We start from the raw sequence: 12,635 nt of genomic DNA, 5'->3' as shown, positions 1-12,635 counted from the left end.
CTACGTTTGCTATTATATATAGATATATATATATATATATTTTACTCTTATCTATTTAGTTAATTTAATTGAAAGCAAAGCGGACAAACCACAAACAAACATTAGTTGTACTTATACTATAATTGTAATTAAACATTAATTTTCTCTAATTTATTTTAGTTTTTTAAACTTCAGCATTGTGCATTTAGTTTTTTACGTTTTAGTAACTAAAAAGACAATTTGTATTAATTTAATTATAGTTTTACGATTTTACATACACACAAAAGACAAAGAATTCTCCCTAGGGCACAAAAACAAAAACTTTTCGATTTCGTACGTGATGCGATTGACACATTGATAAAAAAAAGATAAATTACTTATTCCTTTTTATTTTTTTTTTGTTTAACAAAAATCTTAAAAAAATGTATCATTTTGCATCTATATATTTTTTTTCATAAAATGAAATAAAAACTTTCTGTTTTCTTTAGTTGAAATGTTTATTTTTAATTTGAAAGACACATTTTAGATGCCAGTTTGGATAAATTGAAGCAATGCGAAAATTATTGAAATTATGGCAAGTTTCTGTTTGCCAATATTGAACATTTTTATAGTTGTTTCAAGTTGAAGTTTTTGTTATTTATTACCATTTTTCTGAGCGTATGAAATATTCATTACTAATTCTAATTAAAAGTTTAAATAAATTATTAATTTATGTTGTAGTTCGTTATGATTAGTTATTAGCTCAAAAATTTTTGACAAAATAAAACAAACATGAAAAAAGCACAAAAAACTATGAAATCAACACAAAAAACCAAACACATAAATCTTTATTTATTTTCTTTTTATGGCATTTTGCTATAAGTCACTTTTTAATTTATAGCACCTTGGACAGAGGGTGTAACCGCCAAAGCACTACATAAATTATTGGATTAGCATTATTGAAAGTGTCATCAGCATTTAACCGTATCTAAATTTGGGTTAAAATGTCTCGAAGATTCGTGATCTGATTTAAGATAGACACAGTTTTGCACAGCTTTTCCCCTGAAAATATTTCAGATCTACTTAAAATAAAAAATATTTGAGTTTAAGTTTTTGCTGTGGACGGCTACCTAAATCCTTTTGCCGGAAACTGGCTTACAAGCTTTTAGGCAATTGAAAGCGCCTACACGGCAAATGGCAGAGTTGCAGCTGGTCACGAAATTGCAGTCAAGCACGCAGCACCCAAATGGTCACACCCCCTCACCAGTCTTTTGGCAAGTTTTTCCCACGCTTTGCCACTTGCGGGGGTGCCACCGACCTACTCCAACTTACTCTCCTACGGCTCTCCTACCGCTGGCAACATAAAAATTTCTTTAGGCTTAATAGCCAGACGACACGAATACTCAAAAGGCAGGCGTGGGCGGGCGGGTGGCAGGACTCCGTCTGGTACTTCGTCTGGGACTGGGGCCCTCTTGTGACTGCTGCAATGCAGTTTTGCGGATAATGTCTGACCTTGTTTTCCAATGACTAAATTAATTCCTTAATAAGTGAAGGGGCGCAAAACGCGACGCGACGCGACGCGTCGTATGGCAAAAACAAACACAAAACACGAACTGCAGACATGGCACAGTTTGACTTTTGGGTTAATTGTGGCAGCCACCTGCCCGCCCCCTCGTTTGCAATTAAGCAAAGCAGAAGTTTTTGGTGGCAACTTTAAGGCTGTGTTAATTGACAGACATTGCGGGATCCGGCAATATGGCGCAACTGCAGCGGCTCATAAATCACTAGCGGTGACTAAGTAGCCTATAGGCCTAGTCATGTTGCAGTTTGTATACTCCATACCGCAGAGGGGTGTGTGAGGGTGAGGCAGAGGTGAGATACAGGGTATGGGAAAAGTGGCTGTTGTGACTTATGGTTAGCCAGACAGATTCGAACTAGGGGCCACTGTATTACTAGCATTAAGTACTCTGCACATGGTTGATGCCGCATTGCATAATCCATTGCATTCTGTTGGTCGTGCATCATTTTGGATGCCGACGTCGTTGACATTATTTGCAGCTCGGCCCGGATTTTTGTACGCATAAATCTCTAAACAAGCGCGCGTGTCGTGCGTTTATTATCACTTCCGTCTGGGCAGGCAGGCAGGCAGACAGTCAGGCAGGCAGGCATCCAACCAACCATCTAACCAGACAACCAACTAGCCGTTAAAGCAGCTCCTTTGTCTTTTCGGGCAGCGCGAAATTTATCGCCATCATTTGTAATTGTAGTGCGAAAATTGAGTTTGAAGTTTGTGTGTGCCAGGTTCAGTTCAGTTTATTTTATCTCAGTTTTGGTTCGGTTCGGTACATTCTGCTCCCCAAACTTTATTGTTTTCATCAACATAATTCTTGCCGATGCGCTTTGGAGCCAGTCCAAATTATTGTTAGCCAAAGATTTACTGCTCGAAAAAAAGGTGGCACTAAGCTGGGTATTTCCAGCTCCTAACATAGTCTCGCAAATGCAAGGCTATAAATATGCACAAAGTGTGTAAAATGTTGCAGACAGATATTATACATTGAAGATGTATGTATATTTAGTATATTTCCGTCACACGGAAGTGCCTTAAAAACCCAATTTTTGATACGCATTAAGCTCAAATGAGTTATTGATATTGTACATAGAATATAAACTATACTAAATCAAGCTGATTTAACTTATTGCATTGTAAATTATGCGATTTTTGCAAGAAATCAACTTTTTGACTAATACTAATTAAATAGATAACTATTTACCAAGCATACGTACGATATTTTAAATGAATGAAATGAATATACATAGTCTATTAACCAAAACTTTTTCAACTTAATGCTTCTGAGAAGTTTAAGATTAAAGCATTAAATGCTGTTCAGTATGCATAAAAACAAACAACAAGTCAAGTATTTTTTATCAAGATCCATTTACTACAAGTGAAAAACACAAAAAAGAAGATACATTAACTTCAATAAAAAAAATTTTAAATGTAAAATTTTAAGTAATCCAAAAAGTAAGTCTAAAAATTTAAATTTTACTCAAATCGCTTCCAAACATATTTTTATAGCGCTTTTCGAATTTTACCTACAACAAATTACAATTAAAAATATGTAAATTAAAGCAATAATTAATTGATAAATAAATCAAAAGACTTTTTCAACTCTTAGCTTACATTTGCCTTTTAGATATAAGAATGCAAATCAAAGATTAATGCAAGAATATATGAATATTGTAATTCTATCAAAAATAATAATAACAATACTCAAATTTAATTTATTTTAAGCAACGCTAGAGTACTTATAAAAATCAGTGAACAACATTGTGATATTAGTTGAGAACAAAATCAAATTACTTCCACGCTACTTCTATATCATTTGTAGACGTTATTCAAAAATTAAAAAAAAATATATATATATATTTATTAAGAGAGAAACTTCTTCTAAAGTTTCTGTTAATATTTTTGGATAGCGTTCAATAAGCTCGGCCAGTCGATCTTTATACATAGCTAGATTATCTTTAAGGTGCAAGATTTTTCGTCTTATTTTATGGTGCTATGTAAACTTGTGCTTAGTTAGATTAATTTTATTCTCAGACCCATTATTTGTGGTCTAAATCGACAATCTTTAGCAGCCCAAATAAATCAATTACTTTAACATTAACACTAACTAGGAATCAATTACATACCTACTTATTAGAAACGAAAATCTCTTTAAAACTAGATTCATCATTTCTATACATATAAAACTCAACTAAATGATTAATAACTATTGTATTGTATAATACAACAATTAATGTTCTCATGAAACAACTAGGACACTCTTCAGAAATTTTGAACCAGCAACTACTAAATTAAATAATGGAAAAAATAATAAAAATAAATAAAATTATGCAGCTGAATTTTGTGGAATGCGAAAATAATGCAAATGCCTTCTGCCGCCGGTGTTTGCTTGAATGCAATCAGTGGAGATTATGGAGAGGCTGGGCCAAGGGGGACATTCGGGCCAAAGGGTTGCAGAAATAATGCGAGTAATAACAAACTGCAGGCGTAACTGAAATGCCAGGCTACTGCGCATTTGTCCAGGCGATGGGGCAATGCAGCGATGGCGAAGGCGTTGGCCAAGACGGACGACGGGAGGCGCAACTGCGGTAATTACAATTGCCGCCGGACATGGACAGCAGTAGCAGCAGCAGAAGTAGCAGCAGCAGCAATGGCAGTGGCAGGAGCACAGCTGTGGCTGCTGCATCAAAGCAACAGATCTTGGAGCATCCTCGCTCGCCCAAGACAATTATATGCTGCCAAAGACGCATGCGCAGCAGCCACAGCAGCTTCCTGACTGCATTTTATTTTTATACCCTCTTTCCAATAAAAATTTATAAAAAGGGTATCATGAAATCGAGTAAATTTACGTCACAATCAGAAGACAGCCCCAAAGATTATACATGTTCTTAATCTAACTAAAAAGTAAAGTTAATTGGCTAAAATTCTACACTTTGTAGTCATCTTAAAAACCATACCTTTTTGATCATCTTTTAGACTCTACATTAATCTTGGTAATCTTATAATTATAAATCCCTTAATTGCAGACATTTTATGTCAAATACAGGGTAACGCCATGTGGGTCACTCTTGACTACAGCTCTCTTACTTGTTACGTTTTTATTTGAGCAAATTGCTGGCAACTTTGCGCTCTGTGACTGACTGAATGATAGACTCACTGACTGCTTGACTTTCAGACTTTCAGGTTGACTGAATGACTGACTACCTGGTAGTTGCTGCCGCTTTTGTTGCAGCAGTTTCGTTTCAATTGCAATTTGTTGCTGCTGCCCTGTTGACTGTAAAAAAAAATATATAAAAAATATGCCAAAATGACTACGTGCGGGCGTTTTGCGCAAGAATCTCGAAGCAGCGACGAACCAGAGAAAAGCCGAGCAAACGATAATGATGATTGCAGCTAAATTATGATGCCCCGATGCGAGTGCAGAGTGAGCGCAGAAACGCAGCAACTGCAGAGAAAGTGTAGCACATAGCAGTACAGTTCAACAGAAGCTGGCAGCAACATCATCGAAAGGGACTCAGCGGCTTTATTTAGCATAGCTCGCACCGCCTTTGGGGCCGAAACAACTGCAATAACAACAACAACAACAGCAACAACAGCATCAGCAAGAGCAGCAAAATGTAATAATTGCAAAGCAGTTTGCCGCAGGTGCGCCACCCGCCTTTTGTCGAGGACCTGAACCTGCAACTTAACCGGCTGCCGCCTCAAAAGCGATGAGCATGGCTGATAAAGCAGCAACAGCAACAGTAACAGCAATAACAACAACAATAACAACAACAACAGTATCCGATGCTGGGCAACGTCTCGTATTTAATGCATTTGATCCTTGATGCTGTTGAAAATGAACTGAGCTCGAACATGCAATCAAGAAAGCTCCCCTCCTGGCCAATCTGGCCAATTTCATGAATGAAAACTTGGCACAGACAGTCTTGGACTTTTGCATGTTTTCTCGCTTACATAGCCCAGAAAAACAACAACACGCACACCCACACAACCAACTGGAAGGAGCGAGTTGCTGCTGTTGTTAATATTGCGAGTCTTGGCGACTCTTGTTGCAGCTGCAGCGCATTAACCTCGTTCACCGCTGCGGCTGCTGCTGCTGCCTGGCAAGCAAAATATTTACCAAAGTGATTAAGATGCCTGAGTAATTTTTAACACAATTACGCTGCCAAGCAGACGACGGCAGTCAGTAGTCAGCAGTCGGCAGTAACTGCAATTGTGCTGCTGCTGTTGCTGCCTACCCCATTGAATGGCTACTGTAGTTACACCGCCTCGGCGTCAGTTGCAGCTGCAATGCTGCTAATGACCAGGCCAAGCCAACGACTCAGCCGCGGCTCGCAATATAAACTGTGGCATTGTCTGACTGCCCCGACTACAACCCCAACCCCAACTTCAAACTCTAACTACACTCAGCAAAAAAATCCGGACCGTTGAAGTTTTTGGAACGAAACTATAGTTTAGTCTCCTCAGGTCTTGAATCCAGAGCCGCATTTTTCTCTCAGTCTACAAGTTCAGCATAGAGCAAGTGGCATCAGCAACAGCATCACGCGGTCACCCGAACTTTTGTGTGCATTGGCCATTAGCGTTTCCACACAACGCTGGCTTTAATCGTAGCGAAACGGCGACCAGCGGTTGCGGGTGTTTTACGCATCAGTGTTTTTTGACAGCTTCTTCTGGGCGCAAAAAGTATCGAAAACAAAAACTAAACCTGAACATTACGTTGTGATTTATTGTATATGCGATTTTTGGCAGGTGTTGAGTTAAGCTGATCATCAGTTGCCATTTTGTTGGTGCTGTTGCATTAAAAAAATAAATAAATAAAAAAAATATCATTGCAACGTGCGGAACATTTGACGCTCATTGCCTGCCCCATTCTCAGCGCAACGCACGACAAGGCAACAAAAAGCCAATAACAAACCAACAGACAAGAAAAAAAAAAACAGAAATCGTGATGCGTTTGGTTTAGATTCGAGTTGCACGATTTTGCTGGCGTTAGCTACATTAACAATGTTGCCACAAACAACGAAGATGTTGTTCTTACCAGTTCCTCAACGCGAAATGTTGACAAAGAGCAGAGTTCGCGATTTGAGTATTTGTTGGCCATTTGCTAATAATATTTATACACTTAAATAAGGTGCTACGATTTTTTAAAATACTTTGTCGTCGATTAGAAAAAATTTGTCCTCTATTAGAAATATTTGTCAGCTATCCAGATACATGCATTTCTGAAAACCGATAGTAGAACTGAAAACCAAAGGATAGGTAAACTTATTAGATATAATTGTCACGCAGGCAGTGTTTTTAATTTTGACATTCCTTTTAAATGATGGCAATGACAAAATGAAGCCTGTCTTGTTTTCGGCTAAGCGAAATTCCCCTTCCCTTTGTAGTTGGCCAATGAAAATGAAAATGAGCGCGGCACGCGCTCAGCCACCGCACGACTGGAAAATTGCAGTGGATTGAGCGTTCTTCGCTTGGCTGCACCCGAAATGACCGAGGGGGCAACGGGAATGGGAATAGTAAGAGTGTGAGTGCTGCTGCTAGTGAAGCCACGTGTTGCGCATGCGCTTTTGGCCCCTGGATATTATAGTTGGACACGACGCGATGCGACGCCCTAAGCTTAGCGTTTGCGTTTGTCAGGGTCGACTGCATCGCGCTGCCTTCGTGCTTGCCACTTTGCAATTGTTCAGTTTGTGCAGTTGCAAGTGGCACGTTGCCTTGGCGTGAGGAAGCAGCAGCAGCAACAGCAGCAGCAGTAAAAGCAACACCTTCACTCTCTGTGGTTGTGGCGATAGTGCGATGATGTATGGCCTGAACCTGCAACATTGCAACGTTGCAACGCTCCTGCTGGTGCCTCTGCCCCTTTCCCAACCAGAACTTGCTGTTGCTGCTGCTGCTGCTTGCTATTGTAGGCGTCAACTCACGTTTATGCTTTGTAGACATTATCGCGCCTGTTTATCTTTAAATTGCAAGTAAATTACTTTGGCTCGCGCAGCTTGATGTATTATGCTGGCTTGTTGAGTGGCCACTGAGTGATTTGATGAGCTGAGCAGTAGGAAAGGGGGAAAGAGAAAGGTACTCAAAGAGGGACAGAAAGAGATTGAGGGAGAGAGAGACCAATACACAAAGATATTTAAAAAATCAACCCGTTTATTCGAGCACTACAAACTAAACGTTGATCATAATAAATTAGCTATGAAAGCGTCGTCAATGCAGTTGGATAAGTGTATGTTGTGTGTGTGATGTGGTGTCCTCATGTTTTTTGGGGAAATCTCTCTCAATAATGTGTCTCGGTGATTCTCACTTTACCGTATTTGCCGTGCAAATGATGCTTGGCAAAGGACAGCAGATTGGCATGGCTATGTACGTCCAAGTGGGCGGGGTAGGCGGCCCTGTGTACTACGGCGGCATGGCTATGATGGTGGTGTACCAATGGTGCGGAGTGATGGTGATGCACCAATGGAGCCGAGTGGTGAGCGTAGTGATGCAGGTCAGCGTGATGGGCATGGGCGTGTTCATCAATATGGGCGTGGGCATTGTGAATGATGTGATGATCGACCACAGGATTCCTGTAATGCAGGAAATGATGTGGCTCATCGTGCACCACCTTGTGCACGTGATGAACTGGCTCCACCTCATGGATTGGCTCGTGGCTGACGATTTTGGCAGGCGCATGGACATGAGTCTGATGTACATGCTCATGAGCGTGCACATCATTATCCAGATGGGCAGCGTAACCGTCGTGATGGTAAACGGGATGAACCGCTGCGTCCAAATGATGATCATTACCATCGATCACTACCGAAGAGCTGTGGCCTAAATGAATGCCGTCCGAATGATGAACATCGGCGCCCACAAAATGGGACAGATCCTCGTGATGATGGTCATGCTCCAAATGTGGCAACAAACCCGCTTGAGCCACGCTCAACAAGGCCAAAGTGCAGATAAAGAACTAAGGAGAGAGAATCTTAAGAGTTAACATATCCTGCAAGTCGTATTCTAAGGCCCACCTTCATTGCGGAGATTTCACGCTTAATTTGAGTATATCCAAAAGTTAAAGTTGACGGTGAGCTTGAACCACTTGTGTTACTGTGCTGTTGTCGCTGGACTGTGCTCTTATCCGTTGAAGCCCACACATTTTATAGTAGCTGGAAGACCACTGCAATTGTTGGCCAACAGCACGTGCAGCGTGGGCAGGCTGGAACAGCTGCTGGTCACTCGTCCAAGCCATTCAAACGTTATCAAAATCGCAAAGCAATGAAAGTAATGTGTGCTTCGAATTCGCAATGAAGTTTTGTCGTCACATTTGAAAGGTACACACACACATACTGGATAGTCAAGCTCATTATGTAAAGAGCCCATTGCAGCCAATAAACAATTTCCAGGTAACTTCCTCACCCATCGGTCGATTGTGTCATAATTTTATAGCTACTCGTATGAACAACAACCCAATAGGCCTCACTCTTGGAGGGGGTGACCCCATTATAGGCCCCATTGCTTGCAAGGCCATCGACTTTATTTCCATTTCCATTACATTGCATTTTGCAACCAATTTAGCAATCTTCGGAACAGTGAAAGCGTTTGCAATTTAACCAACATACTACAACATTTTTATAATGTCCAAAAAATCAATTCACACAATTTGCATGAGGCATACAAAATTCATAGCAACTACGTGCGGAATTTGCCAAAGTGTTGACGGCCCGGCAATATCTGTTGTGTTTATATTGACACAAAAGTGTTAAAAATAATAAAAACAACTTGTGGGTGTTGTCAATCCTTAGTGCGAACAAAGTCACACGAACGATTGTTGAACAAATTAGCAACAAAACTGAGTTTACTTGCATACTTGGATCACTTCTAAAACGAAGCAGCTTTTGTAAAAACAATGAACAAATTATTGTTTTCTTATCAAATGTTATTTGTAATCGTGTATATATACACAAATAATAAATATATATATATATCTGACCATGTGGACCTTCATGACTGCAATTGCACTTCCTGGCTGGATGATGTGCCGTCAAACAAGTTCCATAAATTATGAGAAACTTAAAGCAGTTACTATTACCATCAGCTGCTCAGCTCGGCAAAGATAAGCCAAGTGGGTCAGCCTATGGCTAATTACATAATAATTCGGTTAATTTAATCACAACGCTAATGAGCACCGTTGTATGCAAGGCAGCTAGTCAGTCTATCGATGAGGTGGGGGGCAAACTATCGCAACTATCGGTTTGGAGCGGCGGCGTCAACACCCCGTCAAAACTAGATACCGTAGTACGTGCAATGGGCTGTAAAGTGGAACTTAAAAAGCAGCGAACGACTTAAAATGCCCGCCAGGTGCCCACGCTTCGTCGGCCTGTCCAATGTTTTCAATGCGAATTTGTTTTGGTTTTGATAGAAGCGCAAACGCAATTTGTACGCCTGACAAATATTCGAACATTTCCAATGAATTTTGCGTACGAATTTGACAATTCTTGACTCTGGTCGTATGGTCGTTTTTTGGAATTGCCAGTTCCTGCCTGTTTTTTGTCAGTCTATCCGTGTGTCTTACACCTGCCCCAACAGCCAATTAGCCACAAAAGTATCTCGTAGCATGCAGCGAGCTGTGATCTAGCTGCTCTGCAGTCTGCAGCTCACACATCTGAAGGGGCGGGCAGTGCAGTATTTGTAATTAGACGGGGCAACAACAACAGCAGCAACAACGTAGACGCGACTTATTTCAATATGCAAATTGTTGTTAGACTAGCATAGAAAAAACATTTACATAAAGCGGCGGCCAGCTGCAGCAGAAGGAGACAGCCACAGAGACAAAAAGCTGCATAACAAAAATAATAAAAAAAAAAAACATAAAAAAATAAATAAAAAAAATATAAAAGAAAATCTATAATTTATTTGCACAAAAATGACGGCAACATCGTCGTCGGCGGCGGCGGTGGTGGTGTTGATGGTGGTGGCGCATGTTTGTAATTGAGTGCATCGTTAGCGGGGCAGCAGCAGCGGACAGGAGGCCAGGAGGTGGGAGTGAGCTGTATTAGCGACGCTGCCAACAACTAATTTAATGCCAGCAGCAACAGCAACCAACAGCAGCAACAGCGACGGCAACATGTCAACAGCAACGCCTGCCGCCAGCACGGGCCAACAACAAGGATGATCCACATGGTAGGGGTATAGAAGGGGAGGTCAGTCACTGTGTGTGCATATTTTATGCCTGCGACTCTTGTGCTACGGTGTCCATTGTGGGCAGCTCTGAATATGCGGCTGAAATAATTTTGCATCACATATTTTGTCGACCACAAATCAACGGCATGAGAAATTTGATGGTAATTAATATTGTAAGTATAACTTATTATGCTTTTGAATAAATGGGTGTGCTGCATTTAATGGCTCATGGCTTTATATGTAAAATGAAATGCCATGGAAAACTTTTTTTTAGAATTTTAAATTGTTGGATAATATATTTCAAAATACTTTTACTCTTATTTAAATAAATAATTTGCTCGATGGTTTTCTGTTAAACCATTTTATATTTACGTTACACATTCGAATACCAATATTATTCTTTGAAGTATTGACTCATATCATGCGATTACAATATTCATTTCACAATCATCATTATGCCTTTAACAACAACAGCCCTTTGGCATTTCCTCCTTTGAGACTTTGCCTTGATTACTCCATGTTGGGCCCCCTTCAGCTAAATGGGAAGCCTATCAACAGTAGCTGCTACAGCTGCCCCATACGCAGGTGTTTTTGGCCACTGTTCCAATTTGCAGTTCATATTATTTTCGATCTCTCAGCTTACGATTTTTAATCATTACTCCGCGACCGGGCAGACCTGTTCAGGCTGGGGTGCACAGAATCACATGAGCGACTGGCACTACCCCCTACATAAAAAATAAAAATAAAATGAAAAAAACAATAACAAATTGCTGAGCAGTAGTAGTAGGCCAGAGCTGAAATCCAGTATTATTGCATTTTCGCCAGGTAATGAAGTTCAGCAAAAAGTTAATCGGAAAAGCAAGGCCCCGCAACTAAATAGACAAATGATACGGAACGGAAGCTGCCAGCCAGTTGGCCAATTGTGCGGTGGGTTTTGCTTGCACATTAGCGGCTATAAATTGTCTTAATGCACACATGTACATACATATACATATACATATACACATACATACATGCATATGCGATTGGGGCCAGGCAGACACCTTGAACGGCGGCAAAGATCAGACCCACAGGCTGAGACTGCAACTCAGAGCGCATCGTCGTCGTGTCGCGTCGCGTTGCAAACTGTGGCAGCAGTTCGAGTCCAGGTTCGGCATTCAGATCTTCATACATGATCATGCATACAGCGAGTCGCGCGTGTTGTGTATCTGTATCTACGTCTGTGTTGCCTCCACGAATATAGTATCTGCATCTGTAGCTGTGGGCCTGCTGTTGCATAAGATGCTGCTGCTGCTGCTGCGGCTGCTGCATGTCCAATCGCTGTAAGATTGTGAAAATTGTAACGCTCGATTGAGAGCTCAAAGTTGGAGCAGTTGTAGTTGTTGTTGTTCCTACTGACGCTGCTGCTGCTGTTGCTGCTGTTGCTGCTGTTAGTAATATTGCACAAAGGCAACTTTGCGAAAGTTCGTCAGCAGCAAGAGCAGCAGCAGAACAATGGCTCAGTCTCAATTGAAGTGGTGTTGTTGCTGTTGTTATTGTTGATGTTGGCTGTTCTTATGGCCATTGTCAGTTGATTTCATCTGAAATAGAAAGCATGCAATTTTCATGCCACGCCATGGCGTCGATAGCGGCAGCAATTGATCTGCCGATCTGTGGTTCGATTGAAGGAGTTATTACACATGAACAAAAGCAGCAGCAGGAGCAGGAGGAGAAACCATTCATTGACCAATGGATTCCATGGCAGATATTGCTCTATTAGTGTTTGGGCCATGGCCACGAATGATGTGGCATAATGGTTTTGCGGAATTTCAAATGGACCGTAGGACAGGTGCTAATTTCATAGAACGGCCAATTGAAATGCTTGGCCAAGATCTTCATAGGCCGCCGACAATAGCATCGACAAGTGCGTGGCTAAAACTAACTCTAAATTACACCACACAACTAGAGATGT

General features: G+C 40.9%; 1 protein-coding gene across 1 annotated transcript; it reads right to left on the bottom strand.

Moving 5' to 3' along the window:
• Positions 1 to 7,799: 7,799 nt before the first annotated feature.
• LOC6558180 (histidine-rich glycoprotein) lies at positions 7,800 to 11,995 on the bottom strand. Its single transcript, XM_001984594.3, has 3 exons — positions 11,756 to 11,995; positions 8,325 to 8,474; positions 7,800 to 8,129 (listed from the first exon to the last, which is right to left on the bottom strand). The coding sequence occupies exons 1-3, from the start codon at positions 11,993 to 11,995 to the stop codon at positions 7,800 to 7,802; spliced, it is 720 nt and encodes a 239-aa protein (XP_001984630.3).
• Positions 11,996 to 12,635: the final 640 nt, after the last annotated feature.

The sequence above is a fragment of the Drosophila grimshawi genome, unplaced genomic scaffold (genome assembly GCF_018153295.1).
Source record: "Drosophila grimshawi isolate 15287-2541.00 unplaced genomic scaffold, ASM1815329v1 contig_44, whole genome shotgun sequence".
NCBI classification, from domain to species: Eukaryota; Metazoa; Arthropoda; class Insecta; order Diptera; family Drosophilidae; genus Drosophila; species Drosophila grimshawi.
This window is presented reverse-complemented; position numbering and strand designations above follow the sequence as displayed.

Excerpts from the sequence above, each read along its gene's own strand:
- LOC6558180 (XM_001984594.3), bottom strand. The coding sequence starts at position 11,995 with ATGCAGCAGCCGCAGCAGCAGCAGCAGCATCTTATGCAACAGCAGGCC. Across the intron at positions 8,475-11,755 it reads CTGAGTTGCAGTCTCAGCCT|TTCTTTATCTGCACTTTGGC; the intron begins GTGGGTCTGATC and ends CTCTCTCCTTAG. Across the intron at positions 8,130-8,324 it reads ATTTAGGCCACAGCTCTTCG|GTGGTGCACGATGAGCCACA; the intron begins GTAGTGATCGAT and ends CACGTGCACAAG.